At 36.1% G+C, this 20,712-nt stretch overlaps 1 protein-coding gene across 6 annotated transcripts; it reads right to left on the bottom strand.

Moving 5' to 3' along the window:
- Positions 1-2,846: 2,846 nt before the first annotated feature.
- ZNF330 (zinc finger protein 330) lies at positions 2,847-17,062 on the bottom strand. Of its 6 annotated transcripts, none has more exons than XM_019025984.4 (10): positions 16,830-17,062; positions 14,894-15,019; positions 12,870-12,889; positions 12,699-12,769; positions 10,524-10,603; positions 7,664-7,790; positions 7,091-7,195; positions 5,870-5,916; positions 4,710-4,827; positions 2,847-3,636 (listed from the first exon to the last, which is right to left on the bottom strand). In XM_019025984.4, the coding sequence occupies exons 2-10, from the start codon at positions 15,011-15,013 to the stop codon at positions 3,362-3,364; spliced, it is 963 nt and encodes a 320-aa protein (XP_018881529.1). In that variant the 5' UTR covers positions 15,014-15,019; positions 16,830-17,062; the 3' UTR covers positions 2,847-3,361. The 6 variants fall into 6 exon arrangements, with proteins under 6 accessions (XP_018881529.1, XP_018881526.1, XP_018881527.1 ...); XM_019025981.4 differs by having other exon boundaries at positions 16,731-17,061; XM_019025982.4 differs by lacking the exon at positions 16,830-17,062 and adding an exon at positions 16,313-16,499.
- Between the last annotated feature and the right edge of the window lie 3,650 nt (positions 17,063-20,712).

Raw genomic sequence — 20,712 nt, 5'->3', positions numbered from 1 at the left:
TTTATACTTTAGAGCGGATGCACCAAACTGTCCCTCACCATTGGAACCCTGAAAAATTTACGAGTATGGCAAAAAATTTATAAGGTTTATCCACTGAAAGTTCGTAAAATTTATCTCCTCCCTCTGGAACACGTCTGCTACCAAGTTCTCAATGTTCTAGCCACTTGTTCATCCAGCCTCAACATAGTCATTATGTAACAGATCTATGTTCTTTAGGATAAAGTGGCATAGTTTACAAAACTATAAATATATATTGTTGCCCATTCTGTGTAAATGCAGATTGTTTCTGATTCCCTTCTCTTATTGAAAGAGAAGAATACATTTGCATGAACCAAGATGATATTCCATACACTTGGGTCACGTGTGTCTGCTCTAACAAAGATATCACATCTAGCATAGAAGTTGCAATCAAGGATGTTACTTCGTTGAGCTTGTCTGTAGCCATCTTCTAGGATCCATAAAGTTTCTGCAGGGGCCAAAATGGTGAATTAACAGATGTGATGAGACAATCATCTCTGCATCTTTTAGATCCCTAAGGTGGTACTAAGTCCTGCCAAGTGATACTATTGTGTATTACTATCTGGCTGAAGTGAGAAGATACAAGGGTAGGCAGTGTCAGAGGCTTCACTTGGCCCTCCACACATGCTGTGAAACCACTGTAAGCTTAAACTTGCCCAGGACTCCTGGTATAACCCAACTCCTCCCTCACCCCCTACAAAGAAGCAACAGGGACACTGAGTATCTGGATATCAATGTCAATTCAGATTCTGTGTTCAACAATCCTTGAAATCCCTTATATTTCCCCTTTCCTAAACTTAGAATTACCAGAGCAACTGGCTGTGGGGTCCCTTTGAGTTAACACCAAAAGGAATCATTACCTTGTACAAATGCCATGGTGTCCTGTCTTTCCTCCTGGGACCCAGCCACCTCTTCAGTCTGGGCTCCAGGTCTGAAAAGTGACTCAGGTCCAGAAACTGAGCAGTGGATGCTTTATTTTTATTGGGGTGACTACCCTTAGCTTCCATGTAATCCATTCTTAATTTTATCTAATGGGAAAAACTGAGTAGTATTCTTGTTGGCTACCCATTTGTTTTGTCCCTAAAGTGCTGTGTTACATTAGCCTTCTCCATAACTCTTTGCAGGTTAGGACCCCTTGACTACCACTCTCACTTTCTCATTAACTGTAACCCCCTGACTTTTGGCAGTTGGGCACTGCCACTTTAGCCACTATTTTTCAGAATCTTGTCATACATTGCCATCAGCAAGCTGAACTCTGTTTTCTTTTCCTACTGTCTGATATGGCCTACCATGAGCTACCACACGTTTTTAGAGATGCTTATACCCCATCATCAGTGCACATTTCTATGGCACTGTTAAATGGTGTGTCCACTGAGCCTTCGCATGGAACATAATCATCTCATTTTCCAATCCATTCCAGCATACCCAATTCCCTTAACCTTTTAAATCCATTCTTCCACCATGTCACAGTAATCCCAGTGTTTCAACTTTGCTCAGAAAGGACCATTACTTTTTCCATACTTCAAGAAGCCATCCTGGTAATGAGTTCGCACCATCTCACAGGATCCTAGCCAGGTTATTAAAACCCTCTAATTTAACTCTTAGCAATCCAAAGATCCAGTGTCAGGGCTGCCATCAAACTCCTAATTTTATGTTTTGATGCTCTTAAGCACTGATTCCAATCTCAAGCATATTCCTCCAACTCTTCCTAATTCTTGCAGTTCTTTTGGGGCATAGTCTTGTTTCCTCCCACTTCAGTTCCAGCACCTCAACTGAGTTTTGCTTAACTTTATCATCACTTAACCCTAATTTTAGGCCTGGAGATACTAACTATAATGGCCTACAGATAGGGCAAGTCTTGAAGAGAGCATGTTTCCTGAGGAAAGAAGCCTCTGCGTTGTCATCCAGCCTGAGAATGAAGTGGGGAGTGCTTGCCCTTAACATGGAGGGGTGGGCTATGACTGCAAACTCAGAAATGCAGGAGTCTGGGGAGTAAAAATCTCCAGCACCATCGATTCAGATGTCTCCATCCAATTTGTCAGGGTCACAGGTTTTCCCAAGCAGTTTGCCGATGCTGGCATAATAGACTTGCCTTGGCTGGCAACTGTCTTTAAAGTTTATCCTTTGAAACTATTAAGTCTTGGGCTCGCTCCTCAGTTTTTTCAAGCTGTCCTACTGCAAAAGGTGAAAAGCTTTTTCACATGCCACCAGAGGCCCTCTAACTTTGACACCTGGCTTTCCATTGCCTGTTATTGTTCTTGGCTGTTAAGTATGCTTCTATAGAACAAAAATGGCTTAACAATGGCCATCCAACCCTGTTATCCTCATAGCTACAATTTTCTCCATACATCTAAAATGTCAGGCAATCAGATATTGTCTCTCCTTCTACAACTACCCAATCCCTATTAAATGCCAGTGTTAAGTTGTAACAACTGGGACTTGTGACAGGACTGTCCTCCACCTATCAATGATGGGGTCTGGGCTGCTTATCTTTAAGTGTATACCACACAGTCTCTATTACCTATTTCCATATGTGTGAAAACTGAAGCAGTTTGTAAAAAAATTAGAATGCTTTCCAAAACAAACTGAAAATACAGAACAAAAAATTAAATATAATGTCAAAAGTATTTAACTGAAATAATAGATTTATTCAAAGAGAAATAAAATGTCCTGGGTAAAGCTTCTGTAATAATACTATTTCTGATACTGTATCATCTCTGAAAAATGGCTAACTAGTCACCTTATCAATACATTTAAGGCATCAATAATAGGTACCACTGAGGACACACATTGTGAAGAAAGAGAAGAATAAGTCAAATACTAAAACATACTTATCATGACAACTCAAGGTGACATGAATATTTAATGAAAATTTAGAATATAACAACATATGACTCTCATTCTGTGGACATAAAAGGAAAAATACAGTAATTCATTTTACTCATTACATTTTACAAAATCAGACAAATGAATGAAGCAGTATTTTTTAATAAAAACAGTAATTTAATTTCAAACAAATATATTACCATCCTATTCCTTTATCTTGTATATATGTATCTAATTGGCAAAACATACTTTACTGAAATCAGTAACAATCCAATCCATGATACTTCAATTGCTTTGATCAATAAACATCTTAAATTTGAAACTCATTTTTCTTATGCCATAAGCCTGATTATCAGTTCTATAAAAAACGCTACACCCTATTGCTTGGCCCATTAAGTGTAACTAGTCTTCTGCACAAGGCTAAGTGGCTAAGGTACTTTTGAACAACCACACACAATTCATCAAGCACACACACTCACTCCTGCTCCTCTCACACACGGCCACCAGAGCAGCTCCCCTAGTTCTCTTGTTCCTCATAGTGAGCATAGCCACTAGCATAGGTCCTTCCTAAATTCAAATTAGTAAACAAATCCGATGACTCAGTGTCTGAATCCTTTCTGCCTTCATCTTCTTCCTCTTCATCATCCTCTGCTTCATACTCATCCTCCTCCTCATCATGGTAGCTGGTATCACCATACTTATCAGATGAAAGGTTCTTCCAATACGCATCATACCCAGAAGCTCCATCTCCCTCTTCACCTCCAGTCTGCCTGCCAAATTTCAGGGAGCGTGCTATAGAAGACAGACAAGTACAAGGCATTTTGTTAGTTCCAGTTCTCTACATTCTCATCTTCCTCTATAAAATTTCATGGATTTCATTGGCTGCTTCAATCCCAAATGAAAAAATAGCTCACATTTTCCTAATTTTTTCACCTGAGTCTATATACAACACCATAAAAAATAAAAATTACAGTGTCATTTCATTAAATCTAGAAAACAAATTAGACCAACAGACCACTCCAAAGGTATTAAGGCATGTTTAAAACGAAAATACCTTCCGTTTGGCCACTGACAGTTTATTTTCAAATCACATAAATCACAGAATACAGTTGATTTCGTATCAGTACATTTTTCTTAAGACACCTATTTTACAACGCAGATGCCCTTAAAAACAAAGCCTGTCATTTCTTCTGCCTTAGTAGTGACACAAAGTTCAGTGCAGAAGATCAGCAAAATCATCAGTCTCACCTCACCATGCAACTACATCTGTGATTAAACAAAGCAGTCAGTCACTTAGAATTATGGTTCCATTCTGATATGTTTGGTTAAGAGTCAAACTTCTCTTTAACAAAATTGGGAGCTGCATTACTACAAGCATGCTTATTCCTTCACAAAAAAAGTTACATAAAAACCATAAAATAATTTCCTATAGTAGTGCTATATTACATAAATAAACACAGGTGCTCAAATACCACACACCTAAGATAGCTTCAGAGTGAATTTGACTTCTAGGTACTTAAGATTACCACCACTTTAATATTAAGGAATTATAGCTACTCAACTATTTTAACAAGGAAGCCTCAACAAAAATAAAAAAAATTACTCTTTATCTTAAATTTCAGTATTTGCTGTCATTAACTAAGGCAAATACAAATATCAAAATGAATATTGGTATATTTAAGTAAAACTGAAAAACTTTACCCACATATTTTCCTAAGCTGTAAAATTCCACTTGCTTAAAAGAACACATTCATCTTTTCAAATAAGAAGAGGCAATAAGAAAAATAGACCAAAAAAAAAAAAAAGATAAACTTTGTCTAAGTATGAAAGCAAAAATCACTTCCTTAGTATCTTAAGGGCCTTACTTGACATGCTAAGGTCCTTAGTCTCCTGAGTTTCATGCCCACATTTAGGACAAGGAGGCTGTTTTCCTTTTTCTTGCTTAAACACTTTGCTCCTTGTATGATCATCACAGAAACAAGCCTGTATAGGAGAAGCAAAATAAAGTAAATAAATAAAAGTGTAAAAATATACAAAAAGACAGTATTCAGTGTTTTAAAGATATAGCTTTGTTAAGGCAGTGAGATTAACAATTTTGTTGGGAGCAGTCACACTTCTCATTTCATTTTCTTAACAGAAATGGTTTTTGTCAGGACCCTTCTGAACAATGATCTAACAAAAGGCAGACTAACTATATTGAGTATGACATGTAAGTACATTTAGCTGTTCACAAATATTTCAGTACTCATAAGGTCCCTGATGAAGTGAAATAATGGTGAACAGCCTATTTACTCTCACACAGTGTATGGTCTAACTAGGGATGGAGACAGTGAAAAGGCAATTACAAGACACTAAGCACTGAATGGGAAGTGCAGAGGGAAGGGCACTAAAGCAGACATGGGATTTGGGAAAGGCATCTTAGAGACACGAAGTCTTAATCGCCATATGAAGAATGGGAGCTCAATAGGGTAAGCCAAGATGGAAAAGTATTCCAGACAAAGAAAACACAGATAATGCCTGAACGCCATTTGGTAAAACTAGAACAGAGTTGGAAAATAAATAAGACATAGGGTTAGGAATATAAGAACTAGAGAAACGCTTCTGAGAGGAAGGGCATTGGCTGCATCTGTTTAGTAATCTTTGACGAACGAATGCTAGAGACTAGGCCTAAGGACACAGAAAAATTTGGAAATCTTTACCCAAACTCTTCTAAGCAGGTATATTTTGACATTAATTAAAATAGACTCTCATCATCTTGGTCAGAATGTTCTCCACTAAAAACACAGAGCCAGGATTCCAGAGAAATGTGCACTAGCCACAACTCTACTACAAGGTGACTGGATGACCATTGGAAAGTCATGTAAGCTTTCTCAACTTCAATTCCACAGTCTCAAAAATAAAAGAATTAGACTACATAATTTTAAGGTCCCTTATAAATTAATTATAGCTGCATATAATCCAAGGACTGGTGGAGGGGTATAAGATTAAAAACAAAATCTAAAAAGAAAAAAATGCATTGGTATACCTTACAACGGAGACATGAGTGTTGACCAAGCCGATTGCATGAAACACCTGTGGGAAATAGATTAATTTTAAAATCCCGTTATTTGGTTCTTAGAATTTTCTTTTGTCTTTTATCAAATCACTAAAAGCTTGCAATGGAAATATAGCTTTATAGACAGCTGCCTGTCTTTTGGGTTCAAATGCTATAAAACACACAAAGCTCCCATGCTGCAAATAAAATAATTAAATTTATTATTATACATTCTGCAAAAGGCGACGAAAGGCTCAAAAATGCTATATACTTTGAGATGCTCTTTGAATCTTTGAGAATTTTATATATAAATATTGCAAGAATTATATACACATGCATACACATTGTGTGTCTATGTGTGTGTAGTATGTATGTTGTATGTATATCACAGAGATGACTTATCTACTTTAAATTTATAAATAAGTATAATAATTAGGATTTCATACCAGAACAAGAACCAAATTAAAGGAAGAGAATACCTGGGGAATTTCAGTCTTTTTCCTATAATAGTAACTACTATTTAAAAAGGGCTTTTTAAATGCCAAGTACCACATACTATTGTTTTATATGGTGTCTCATTTCAATGAACCTTCCAAGAAAGAAACTATGTGTAAAGATGATACTATTACCCAGTCAGCAATGCTGGCTCTCAACTGGAAAATACGTGAGAATTTTGTGTATAGGTTAAATACAGGTGCCTGGCACCCACCACGGACTTAAAAGATAGAATCTCCAGGGATGAGGCCTGGACATCTACATTATTTTTAAAACCTCCACAGGTATTTTTGATATACAGTCCTGTCTAAGAATCACTAGAACCAACTAGCAGAAACAAACAGGGTGGTATCTCTTACGGGAGGGCATTTGGAAATGGGAAGGAAGAAGGGTGAGGTTTGGTTTTTTATAATAATTTGAAGGTAAAAATGACATGTGGTACTCTGAACCACGAAAGGTGTAAGTCCTGCAAGGCCTAATCAAATCAAGCCTACAAAATGAAGAACTGGCCCAACCAATATGCCACTGGCATCCCTGCTGAAAAATTTACAACTATATTCTGACTGTTTTGTTTTCTAGAAACAGAAAATAAAGACTGAGTTAAATTACAGTTCATGAGAAGCAGTATAAAAAAACTTGATTCCTTTTTCATTAAGATTAATAATTATACTATTCAGAATCTTGGGTATAAAGAACATCTAATATTTAAAAACTTACATTTAAATGTTTCTGCCTCTAAAACCTGGCAGCTGGCTTGATGCTCAAATTGATCATCTTCACAGAGAAAGTTATGGCAAAAAGAACAACTGAATATTCTGCCTCCTATTGGATTAAAAAAACACAAATGTAATTAAGATAAACTTTAATTTAAAAAAATTCGTATCTATAATACTGCTTAGAAGAGATGGTAAGTTACTTTGGAGATACACCAAAATTGTTCAGCCATTTTTATTCTGATAAAAGCTAAAATGAAAACTGTTGAAGTCCTTGAAACTGAACTGAAACTGAGAAAAGGGGGCTCTTACTCTCCACTAGCTACCCATATAACACTCACAATGCTCAAAGAGACTACCTGCTCCACCACAACTTCCCTCCATGTTTGGGTAAACAATACTAGCATTGACAATAACTGACAGTATAGATCCCTTCTGTAACTACACTGATAATCAAAACAGTACCAGTAGTTAGGATTGACAGTATCCTGAAAAAAATCTCGAAAACAGCATTCAAAATGTTTCAAAGTCAACCTTCACCTATAACAAAGCTCATTACTTGTGTCTAATGACTCACCATGGTCCCACACGCCTCGTTCACATTCAACACACTCAGCATCAGTAAGAGGGCAGGCACAGGCATGTGTACTGAGACATTTCCTACCATGGCAAACCCAAGCTTCACAGAAGTCACATATTGCACCCTGTAACCAAGGAACAAGAATACATAATCATTATCACCTGACCACCTGCAACCATTGTTTAACCATGGCAACCATCAAAATTGTATACATTTAGCAATATATCAACCCTCAATGATAGTAGGTAGCTTCATTTAAACATTTTACTACTCACTCCAAGCCAAAAATAAAAAGGGTTCTCTGAAAAACAACTTAACAGCTATCCACAATATACAAAACTCAGTTACATATCAAAAGAAAAAAAGGTAAACTGTACACTTATCCTAATATTATTTAATTAAGCCAAAGAGATGGAAGTATTTTCCTCAAAATGAATTTAATTCAAATGAAGTTTGAAGGAACCAACAGCTTAAGCTTTCTTGTCTATAATAATTCCTGTAACTACATTGAATTTTTAAATACTACCATTTCTGATTTTTAAAATACCTTAACTATATAATATATTTGCATAGCTTTTCTAGAATTACTGAGAAATACGAAACTTCTGCCAGCTTCTTTTTTTCTCTTATGACAACTTATGTTTTAATAATAATTACACTTCTTTGTGGAAAAAATTTAAAGTAAAATATATGGAACTAAAATACAGGGTAAGACTCTCCAATTCTATATCAAGAAAAGACAATAACAATATGTTTCAATAAAACATTGACACCTACCGAATATTAAAAGCTAGAAAGAATCTTAAGAGAGTAGGATCAGATAATCTTTCCTTTATAAAGGAAAAGCATGGGGCCCAAGACTAAATCCAAGTCCCCGAGTTGGATTACAGGTGAGGTGAGATTTAAAGCCAGGATTTCAGAATCTCAATTCAGTATTCTATTATTCAAGGCTCTGAAACAAATGTAGTAAACAACAAATAGGAAAAATGTTTTTTGACTTGCAAAAATGGGTTATCAGTATAGCTAGCAAATCATCAACTATATCTCTTGGATCAGCCAGGGTTCTTGCAAAAAAGAGATGGTACTCTCAAACTAGGTAATCTAGAAGAGTTTTAAAGAGATAATTTGCAGAGGACAGGGAAGTTCTTAGGACAAACAGGAGAGGACTACCTGGCCATTTAGGGAGAAATGTGGTCCTTAGAGAAAGGATAAAACCAAACCAGGATAACCTGGTAGGGAGTGAGATGAAGGAATAAACACCCAGATCTTATTCTCCTGCTGTTCTCAGGGGGAATCTGGGGAGGCAAATAGAAGATATCCAGAAAATCACTTTTCTAGAATTTACAACTAATGATATATGACTCTATTTAAATGTTTTCTTTATGTAAGAAGAAATTATTCACATTCAAAAAACACAGTGATTTTAAAAAATGAATTTGGCTGAACTTAAGCTACCAAGGAAGACTGAAAGTGTTTTTGAATAAAGATAACTTGACAATCCTATACTTAAAATAAAGAGCAATTCACAAGATGATAATTCTCACTCCTTGCTTCTATAATATATGCACATATGAAATATATCATAGGTCTCCCTCATAATAGAAGTTTACATGTTCTTGGAAATTTACCATAAATAAAATATTCCATTTGACATAAATATAGTATCATTTTCCTCATGGATTAAAATTTGAACAAAATTTTATTTGAACATAAAATCATACTACAATACAGTAAAACTGGTTAACTCATATTTAAAAGGAAAACATGTTTCAGGAAAAAGAGCAAAATACATCACATAATCCAATTGGTTTTATTATTCAAAAAGCTGAATTTACTTTAAAAAATCCTATATGTAATGAAGAGGTATGTTAAATATACACACTTTTTTGAAATGTAAAGTTTTAAAGAACACTATTATCCTAGGTTCATTTGGAACTAAGTTGCTTATTTAACCAAAGGCTTAAACGTTGGTTAAGCAGGGCTTTCGGTACACTAAATACTGTTTTGTGAAGTCTGGTTAAGAGATATTAGAAAGGTACCACTGAGTATATACCCAAAGCATTATAAATCATGCTGCTATAAAGACACATGCACACGTATGTTTATTGTGGCAATATTCACAATAGCAAAGACTTGGAACCAACCCAAATGTCCAACAATGATAGACTGGATTAAGAAAATGTGGCACATATACACCATGGAATACTATGCAGCCACAAAAAATGATGAGTTCATGTCCTTTGTAGGGACACAGATGAAGCTGGAATCCATCATTCTTAGCAAACTATCGCAAGGACAAAAAACCAAACACCGCATGTTCTCACTCATAGGTGGGAACTGAACAATGAGAACACATGGACACAGGAAGGGGAACATCACACACCACAAACTGGGGACTGTTGTGGGGTGGGGAGAGGGGAGGGATAGCATTAGGAGATATACCTAATCCTAAATGACGAGTTAATGGGTGCAGCACACCAACATGGCACATGTATACATATGTAACAAACCTGCACGTTGTGCACATGTACCCTAAAACTTAAAGTATAATAATAATAATAATAAAATAAACAAAATAAAAAAAAAAGGTACCACTGAGAAATGAAATTCTGTTTAGATCAGCATGAAAAGTTTCCATGCCTTGTATGTTTCCTAATAAGAAAGAAAGAAGCAGCTAGAAACAAGTGGGTACTAAGGGAAAATCATACAAAAAGCATGCCACTGATAATCCAGACAACTACAGGTTGATTGAAACAAGGGACAAAGCAATGATATTTAGAAAAAAATAACCACTGATCAGAATGACATTTTCTTATCCTTGAAAACGTACTAGTCTAAGAGATAATAAGAAGCTTACCACCATTGCAAGGCCAGTACTGTATACACCAGCATGCTTTATGACACAGTCTGAAGACTTCATCATGCACTTTGTTTTCCCTAATGAAGAAAAACATTTGCACTGTTAGTCTTGCAAAGGAATACATACCAGTACTCACGAATTCCTCCTTTTATCCAGCCCAAGTTCCTGAGGAAATAATTTAAAAACTAATGAAATTGAATCAGTATTTACTGCTTACATAACTAAAAAGAGAAAATGGATATAACTGAGACTTCATTACTCGAATCAGACTTTTCAGATTACACATTTACTAATAAATCTGTAAAATGAACTATACAATAATATATATGCTAATTTGTTTGTACTAAATCAGAAATTGCAGGTTATGCTTTGTAATCTAATGATCATTTTAACAGTTTAAAAACTTATCAATCTTCAGATTATTCAAAACAATTTTTAAAGGAATGCTTTTTATAATAAATTTTACATTTTATAATTCACAATAAAAACTGTGGTTTGAAGTTATTTCTTTCCACAGAATAATACCTCAAACCAAACCAAATAATGATTATGTAACTTATTGAGTTAATGTAATTTTATCCAAACATAAAAATTTATAACAAAGCCCCCAGTTAAACATTTTCCCAACAAAACTTTGAAACAGTGCCCAAATAAGCACAATAAACAATACGGTGATACAGCTACAAATCACCACACAGCCACTAAACCTCTGATCTAGAAGCAAATTAAATTACCAACTCAAAACACTATCAGGAAATTTGCTTATCAGATAATATGTGAGAGTTAATGATGACATTAATCATCCATCTGAGACTCCACAAAATGGAACACAGAAGAAACAATTTTCCGTTATCTTGATTTCCTAAGGAACAAAGTTAGTAGGAAATGGGAAGAGAAACTGGAAATGAGAGGCAGCAGCTACCCAACTGTTCCATGTCCAACACTAAGAATCAGTAAATGAGAAATGTACCCATCTAACAACACTACGAAATTTAAGCCCAGAGACATTGAAAATATGGGTAAGTCCTAGCAAGAACTTACCTATTAATCTTCCACAAACTCTATTTCCTCACTCTACATTCATTACTTTTTGCAAAACAAGGCTATAAAAACTACCATATGAGTGTTCCATATAGGCCAGTTTTCTCTTTTTCATTAATTGTAGAATTGAAAAGATCTTCTTTGAAAGCTAGAACTACATTAGAAATATTCAGGGATATAGCCCTAAACACTACTAACTTTCTGGAATATTATTACATATAAACACACTTAAATGAGCATACCCCAAATTGTTCTACCTGAAATTATTATTATTATCTCATAAATAAAAGTGATACTTGTTCATCGAAAGTTGGGGGGGATGTAAATCTAGAGTAATAAAGTTAATTGGGTTTCTTTGTTGCAAGTCTTCAGAACTTCTAACATATAAATATATAATAGAAATCTCCCAGATGAGAATGAAAGGAGGATGCATGCAGTATTTCTCAAATGTATATCCATATATATTTTTCAAGAAATATCCATTAATATTTCAGGAAGTCTGTGGAAGACTATTTGGGAAACACTCATCTTGCTAACATTTAGTTTTATTTTGTATAATCATTTTGGGGTGCAAGTCTCCACCTATACTTAAGAACCGGGCACATGACTTAAGAACTCTATTTAAATCACCTGGGAATACATGTGAGGAAACTCATGAATCATATGGTAAGCATCAAACACAAAAACTACTGATCACAAAATAAGTACCAGGTAAATGTGGAATAAAATTATTCCCAATGGTCTAACACACTGCAGGTAATATCAGCAGGAATCAAAATGTAGATAAGTAAACAAACAGACACTGACAAGGCTAAGGTAGTATAACTAAAAGTTCAGGATCACCAAATGTTATGTCTGAAATCTGATCTTTCACTGTTTAAAAACACTTATTGGTAACCTGTATCTAAATTGTACCTTAATTATTTTCCAGCATTACATCAAAGAGACAAAACCAAGGCTTGATAGTTTTTTGGTAGGCAAAATAACATGTTTTGTTATTTTGTTAATGGTAAGGCATAATATTATCAACAACTGTAAGCACTGTAACCAATAGCAACAAACCCACCCAAGTTCAAATTGTTGAACTACCAGTTGATAAAAAGCATATGTCCTTAATTATTACATACTTACCACACTGTGCACAAATTGGTAACTTCTGTACAGAATTACAAAAGTAGCAAAATGCTCTATTCTTTTGCCGCCTTGTCATGTAAAATAAAATTTTAAAATATGGTCAATGTCAGATAAAAGGTCAGAGGGACAATTTTATTAAAGGTAGATAGAAAAAGAAATAAAATTTACCTCTGACACTTGTCACATTCCTGTAACATATAAAAATATCACATTAATTTTTCTGCTGACTGAAAACTGCAAATTTACTTGTATTACAAAGAATAACCTGCTTTTCAGGTTAAAATTTAAGTGACACTACACCAAAGCCCCAACTCCACCCATGTATACAAGCACCTACCCATGCTTAAATAACAAAGGTATGCAAGAGAGAGATACTCCGGGTATATGATTCCCTGAAGAAGTGGCATTATCACAAAGGAGGCTAAATACATTGGTAGTTTGTTTTTCAATTGTTTGTAAGGAATAAAATACCACAGAATGAACACAAGAACTATCCTTTTGATAGTTAAGCACATTCTAAGCCTTATGAAACGTTAAGCACATATTATTCCAAATGAAGTGGGTAACCCTTAAAATAATGCATTTATCTAATGCACCGTTCCAAAGAGAATACAAAATAATAAAGTTCACAGAAAATCCAGATTCCTAAACATGGTTTTAAAAGCTCTCCACAATCTGGCCCCTAATCACTTTCCAAACCTTCTTGGCCTATTCTTTTTAGACTCAAGTCACTAATGGTCAGCCATTCCCCAAATATGTCTTATATTCTCTCTTCTCCATGTCTTTACTTATTCTAATATTTTTCCCTGAAAAGTGCCTCCTACCTGTTGAAAGTTCTGGTGAAAATCCCACCTCCTCTGTGAAGTGTACCCCTTCCACACACAGCCAACTTTATCACCTCTTAGTCCTAATAAATACATTGTACCTTTATTGAAGCACTTCCAAAATCTAGCTGTCATTATATATATTTAGGCATGCCAGTCATTTATTGTTTTGTCTGCCCAGAACCTCTCTTCTCTGGAAAGGACTCTTAAACACAGAAGACAGCCTCACTGTCACATCTGTGCTATGTAATCTGTCCTCACCCAACCAACCCCAATAAATGTTAGCCCTGGGACAGGCACTGGGTGAAGTCCAGCCTTTCAGAGTACTTTCCTTCTCTGAGGCACAATATGTGATGTGAGACATGCAAGCTACCTGTAACTATGAAACCCAACAAATGGAGTAAGACAATATGAAAAAATGGAACTAATAATAAGAAGAAACAAAAGCAAAAGATAGAACTACAAGTTGTTCCAGGTTCCAATTGTCCCTGAGTCCCAAGTATATCCTTCCCCTTCCCAGCAATATGAGTTATTCCATTATCCATTCAATAAACTATTTTTCCCTAAGATTAATTTAAGTTAGATTTATGTCATTTATAAACAAACAAATCCTAATATACAACATAACTGAGCTATAAACTTCTGGAAATAGGGACCATGTAATTCATCTATGTATCACTACCCACAGTGTCTGAAATAATACCTGGCACAGAGTAGATGCACAATAAACGTTTGCTAAACTAAGCTACATTAAACAATTCATATATGTCTGACAAAACAAAAGGAGAAGGAAAAAACAGGAACAGTGGGAAAAGAAAAACAAAGAAAGGAGTGGAAATAGAACTGGAATAACTCTACAGTCAATGAAAGAGGTAATGATGACCTAATTGTTTGCTTTTTCACATATTTCAAAAAGCATATTTCAAAAGCAGCCACCATTCAAAGCAGCCCAGAAATTATCAGGACTAACTCACTTCAGATAAGGTAATAGAACAGGAAGCAAACAGATGTTAAGTAGGAAGTTCAGAAAAGAGAAATGAAAGAATGCTAAGAAAATATGATGAAAACCCAATAAGACTAAGGCATTAAAGAAACTGGAAAATGAAAGTTTCTATTATCTATTCTTGTCCAATATCTACCTTTATCACCAACAGTATGTAAAGTAATATGCTAGGTTTTATAAATAATATAAAATCCAACAACAATCACTGCCACTCAGTGAAATCAACAGACGTGCCAGAGATACTAAATTCAGCAACAAAATATATGCAAAAACACTGTCTTCACTAAAATTTTATTCAGGTGTACTTCAGATAAAATAGTATATAGTTTTTCCAACTACCAACTGATATCAAAAAAAGCTGATACCATTGAGGCATTACATGGATGTTTAGCTAAATCTATAGTGCTTCTTGATGCTCTTAGTTGTTTTTCACGTTCTCGGCGGTTCTCAGCCTTCTTCCTCGCACCAGTCTTTTTTTTAGGCATTTTCCCCTATTTTGACACAAGAGAATAGAAAAGATATAATTGACTGACTGCATTTACTATTTTAATAAACTAAGAAATAGTATAACAAAGTGTCCTTTTTCTTGTTAAATGTTAAACTCTATCCTTTCGATAGTTAAGCACATTCTAAGCCTTATGAAACGTTAAGCACATATTATTCCAAATGAAGCGGGTGATCCTTAACGCATTTATTGGCACTAACGATTCTAAAAATGTAAACGTCAAAAAAATTTACCCTAAAAGACAAACTAGTCTTCTTTTCCCACTAAGAAAAAAGTTTCTCCAATGATAAAGTATTCTGCACCTCATTAAAACAAATGAATCATGTATCATTAGCAAAAACAAAAAAAGCATTAATAAGAGCATTATTTAGCCAGTTTATATCACTTTTTTGAGCTATATATTCAGATGACCTGACGCTGCCAACACCTTAAGTATAACAAGTTTAATTTTTCCTATGTAATATGTAAACAAAACATCTAACAGTCAACAAATAACACTATTTATTAACTACAAAGTCAAAACATTCTGAAGATATTTAAGGTACTAGTTGCTCTGACTCTAACAAATGCTCTTCCCTCTACACGCAGTGAGCATGTAATTTTAACGGGGTTCAAATTTACGTTTAAGAGTATGTTTAATTTTCATCATTTAGTTGAAATACAAGATTTTTCTAAACTGAAGTTTTCTGAACTGAATGCTCAATTAAAAAAAAAAAACAAAAAAACAGGTGGTAAGCAGTACTGTAGCAACTGAAAAATAGCCAGATTTAATAGGTGGTTACTTCGGTAACGTAACGCCCAGACCACTAAGGCACCATTCCAATATGTAAAATGACAAAATCTAGAGGGCGTGCTGCCCTGGCCAAAGAACCTCAGAAAATAATCACGAGGTGATCATGCGGATTAACTTTCTGCGTCCTCAGAGATATCCTCTGAATCCTCTGATAAAGTTAAATCTCATTTTTTTTTTCCTCCAGTTTGTTCTGCACGCTCAGAAGAGTGAATCTTCTTCTCAGCCTCATACGGGTTCAAGCCCTTTTCCGGTAACACTCCAACTTCTTGCATGCACTGCGTGTGTCACCAAATGAGGAAACAGGCACGGGGCACTGCGGCTTTAGGAGTCCAGCCTGGAGCTGGAGGACCCAGTGGGGCGGAGGGGCGTCCAGGGGAGAAGCGGCGGAGGTGCCAGGCGGCTCGGGGACCCGCAACGGGGACCCGCAACCGTCACCCGCCCGCGGGACACCCTACCTCGTGCGCGCTCCGGGCAAACCTCGCTCACTTTCTCCGGGAGACCGGACTCACTCAGGGGGCCGAGGGACAGGGAATGGCGTGAGGCCCACCCGCGACAGCAGTAAATCCAACTCGTGGACCAGGACTCCGGGAAAGAAAGTACTAACAGCCAGAGTGGCTGACAGCCGGTTCCGGACACTAGGAGACGGACCGGACGTCCTTTTACGACAGCAGCGCCTTACGGCTGACGTCATAGGACGGGACCCGCCCACCTCTGTTCGCTCCGACCCTCCCCCGCCCACTCCTGCGGGGGCCAATGCCCCATTCCTAAGCAGAGGATCTGCAGAAAAGGAAGGGAATGCGAGGGAAAATAGGGAAGCAGAAGGAGGGAAAGCAGGGGAAGGCCCCCTCAGTTTTACTTTTTTAGAAAAAGGAGAAATCTAAAAGGAAGAGGAAAATGAACTCACAGACTTGGTACTGGATCAATTGACTCAAACAGCAAATTCATGTTTAATTCTGTTGGAAATCTTTCCCCACCTCTACATCTTCCGTGCCTCACATCCCACCTTTTCTTGGTTGCTGCGCAAACTGTGCCTTCAGTTACCTGATGAACTTCCGTACCAGCCTCCCCTGTCTCTTATTTCTGTTATGCCCTCTGGATTCCATTCCTTTGTGAACAAATCATCCCACATTCTCTACCTCTAATGTGTAATCTGCCTGCTTTTAACTGAAACCTGATGATCCTCCCCCTGCATCAGAATCTCCTTCCGATCAAGCACCTCGACCTTTGCATAGCCGACCAAGCTGGGTTTCCTAATCTCTTTCGGAGCTCTGCCGCACTTAGGATTCAGTACCAGGCCTATTCCTGTGCTTTTCCTGCCCTCCCCCTGCAGGAGATAAAAGCCTCTTTATTTGGACCAAAGAGGCCTTCTGGAATTTACTCTTAGATTTTGATAGCCAATTAACCATCTCAGCCTTTTGCTATTTTCAAAGAATCAATTTTACTTAGCAATAACAGTCAATGCCACTGTCATTAAGGTTACTATTTCCCTCATAGTTCTCAAATGCCTGATACATTTTACTTACTCGTATATAAATTAGAATACCACCCCAGTTACATTAGAATACCACCCCAGTTTCATTACTGATGAAAGTTGTAACTGTTGCACTGTTACCTTGTGCCGAGGTCTGTGTGTCCTACACCTACCACTGAGGGGGTCCTCATTGATAGTCACATGGCCTGTGATTCAAATCATAAATCCCATCTTAGCCTACTATCTTGAACCACTCCTGACACCAACTGTTTTAGGTTGGCTTCCCCAGGAAGCATACTCTGAGTCAGAGAAGAGTATAATGAGTATGTTAGGGAATGCTTTGGGGAACAACATCTGCAGAAGAAATGGAAGCAGGATTGAGCAGAGGGAAGAGTTGACCTGCAGCGACGTCTCATTGAAGGCCTCGTTTTGAATCTGGGATATCCCTTCAGAGTTGTCTTGAGTTAGGGGAACTGGGCTGGGCCTTTATACACCTATGACATTTAGTCACTGGATGAACGCTGCCAAAGGAGAAGAGTGCAACCTTGGGTTAAAGGACTCCTGAAGATGGCCAAGAGCTGGATTGTGTTGGCTTGCTGCACTCTCAGCAGCTCAGGAAATAAGTCTTTCATTGAGGAAGAGGGATCTGGGTAGTGCCTGCCAGTATTCACTACCAAGAGTGATGGCAAAATAAATATTCTGACAAAGACAAAGAACCTTTACTATTCACAGATACTCAGTGAAAGAATTTCAAAGGGCGGTCTTCACAAGATGAAAATGGAATTTAAAAGGCAGGAGGGAATACAAAAAGTAATAACAATCAATTTATTTAATATATAGGGTAAATCTAAAACATTATATAAAACAACAAAATTATAATAAGCAATTTGGGATATGAAAATTATAAGGAACTGAAATATTCTATAAATTCAATGCAATTCAAATCAAATCCTCATATAGATTTTTTTAATGGAATTTGGTTAATTGCTCTCTCAAATTCATAGGAACAATTAAAGATTGAAAAGCCCAGACCATTTTAGTTATACAAGCAGAAGGATACTTTTATTTATTATAAAGCTCTAGTAATTAAAACAATATTGCATAGTTTCAGGTGTCAGCAAATAGACAAATGCAACTGAATAGAAAGCCTAGATACAGACTCACATACATTTGGATATTTGGCAAATGGTATGGGTTGCATTAGCATCAGTAAGAAGACAGGTATTATTCAATAAATGAGGCAAAGACTATTGGCGATCCATATGGAGGAAGATAAAATTAGATCCCTATTAACAGCACATATTTAATAAGTCCCAGGTGGAAGGACCTAAATATACAAAGCAAAAATAAAACTATTATAAGAAAACATAGGAGAATGCCTTTATGATATTAAAGTAGAATGATTTATTAAGACACACACAAAAAAACAAAAAATTTAATGAACAATGAATTCAATAAAATTTAAAAACTTCAGGATGATTAAAGACATTATAAAGTAAAAAGGCAAATGAAAATGAGGGGAATGAATTTTGACACCCATGTAACTGACAAAAGATTTATATACAGAATAAATGACACCCATAAGATTGTCCAAAATGTAAAAGCCTGGCAGATCAAAGTATTGGTGAAAGGCGGATAAACAAATTTTAAGCAATTCTACTGGGAGTATAAATGTTAAACCTGTTTTGGAGAACCACATGGCAATGTTAAGTAAACGTAAATATGTGCAAAACTAAATATTCAACCATTGTCCTTCTAGGTCTCTGCCATAAGAAATTTGCGTACAAATATACAATGATACCATAGCACAGTTCAACAGCAAAAATTTTTAAGCAACCTATCTTTTATTAGGAAAAGGAACAAATTGCATGCTATCTATATAGCAATTAAAATTCATAGACTTTATAAGTATCAATATGGACTAATTCCTAAATTTGGGGGAGATATTTGGTGAAAAATCAAATTGGAATGCCGCATATGTAAAATTGTAAAGCAAAAATCAGTTGTATACATTATCATTTACGAATATATATATACACACACACACACACACACACACACACACACACACCTTGTAAAAGTACCAAAAGATGCCTGGAAATGTTACTAACTTCAGATTATGGTTACCTCTGGAGAGGGAAGGAAAGATGTATGATGTGGAGTGTTAGCCATACTTTTAGTTTTCAGAACAATACTAATTTTAAAACATATATATTAATAATCCTCAACAGCCACCAGAATGGCTAAGATTAAAAGACTGGCAATACCAGCAACCAAGTGTTTATTGGTAAAGACGTGGAGTTACTGGAACTCTCATCCAGTTTTGGGGGTTGTAAATGGACTACCACTTTGAAAATTATTTAGCTTCATGTGTTAAAGGATATATATATATATATATATATATCTCCAAAATGCATACCTGTATTTACTACAATATATGTAAAATAGGCCAGGCATGGTGGCTCACGCCTGTAATCCCAGCACTTTGGGAGGTGGAGGCAGGTGGATCACCTGAGGTCAGGAGTTCGAGACTAGCCTGGCCAATATGGTGAAACCCGTCTCTACTGAAAAATACAAAAATTAGTCAGGTGTGGTGGCAGGTGCCTGTAATCCCAGCTACTTGAGAGGCTGAGACAGGAGAATTGCTTGAACCTGGGAGGCTGAGGTTGCAGTGAGCCGAGATCCTGCCATTGCACTCCAGCCTGGGCAACATGAGCAAAACTCCGTCTCAAATAAAATAAAATAAAAAATATATACATAAAATAGTGTTTATGGTAGCACTATTTGCAACATCTCCAAAACTATAAACAACCCAATTATCCCTTAACAGGAGAATGAATGAATGGTGACATATTCATATAATAAAATATTAATATTATACACTAACAAGAGTGTACAAACTACAGTCTCACATAACAATATGGATGAATGTCACTAAAATAATGTTAAGCAAACAAATCTCACAAAGAAAAAAAGAACATCATGATTTAATTAAATAAAGTTTAAATATAGTCAAAATTAATCTGATTAGAAGTCAGGATAGAGGTTACCTTTGGGTGAAGGTAGTGACTTCAAAGCCTCACAAGCAGAGTTTCTAGAGTAAAGATAATGAAAACATCCTACTTATGATGACTGTGTTCAATCTGTGACCTTTCATCAATCTATATTATAATTTATGTAATTTATGCATGTTTCATTTTGCTACAAGGTTTTAAAAGAAATATTAAAATAGAGGCAGGAAAGTATGGATGAAAGTCTTAAAATAAGCCATCTATAGCAGTTCTTCCCAAACACTTACTTGCTGTGACATAAATAGAAAATAATACTTACAGGTCACACAGGAAAAAACAGGACAGGTCTGTTTATTACGAAAGGTGACTCTGTAATTTTCTTCCCCTTTTCATTTTTTTTCGTT

The sequence above is a fragment of the Gorilla gorilla genome, chromosome 3 (assembly GCF_029281585.2).
Source record: "Gorilla gorilla gorilla isolate KB3781 chromosome 3, NHGRI_mGorGor1-v2.1_pri, whole genome shotgun sequence".
Classification (NCBI taxonomy): Eukaryota; Metazoa; Chordata; class Mammalia; order Primates; family Hominidae; genus Gorilla; species Gorilla gorilla.
This window is presented reverse-complemented; position numbering and strand designations above follow the sequence as displayed.

Bases quoted from the DNA above. Each gene is read 5' to 3' on its own strand.
- ZNF330 (XM_019025984.4), bottom strand. From the start codon at position 15,013: ATGCCTAAAAAAAAGACTGGTGCGAGGAAGAAGGCTGAGAACCGCCGA. The intron at 12,770-12,869 runs GTAAATTTTATT...TTACATGACAAG, and splicing joins GAATGTGACAAGTGTCAGAG to GCGGCAAAAGAATAGAGCAT. The intron at 10,604-12,698 runs GTAAGTATGTAA...TTTCTTCATTAG, and splicing joins ACCAATTTGTGCACAGTGTG to GGAAAACAAAGTGCATGATG.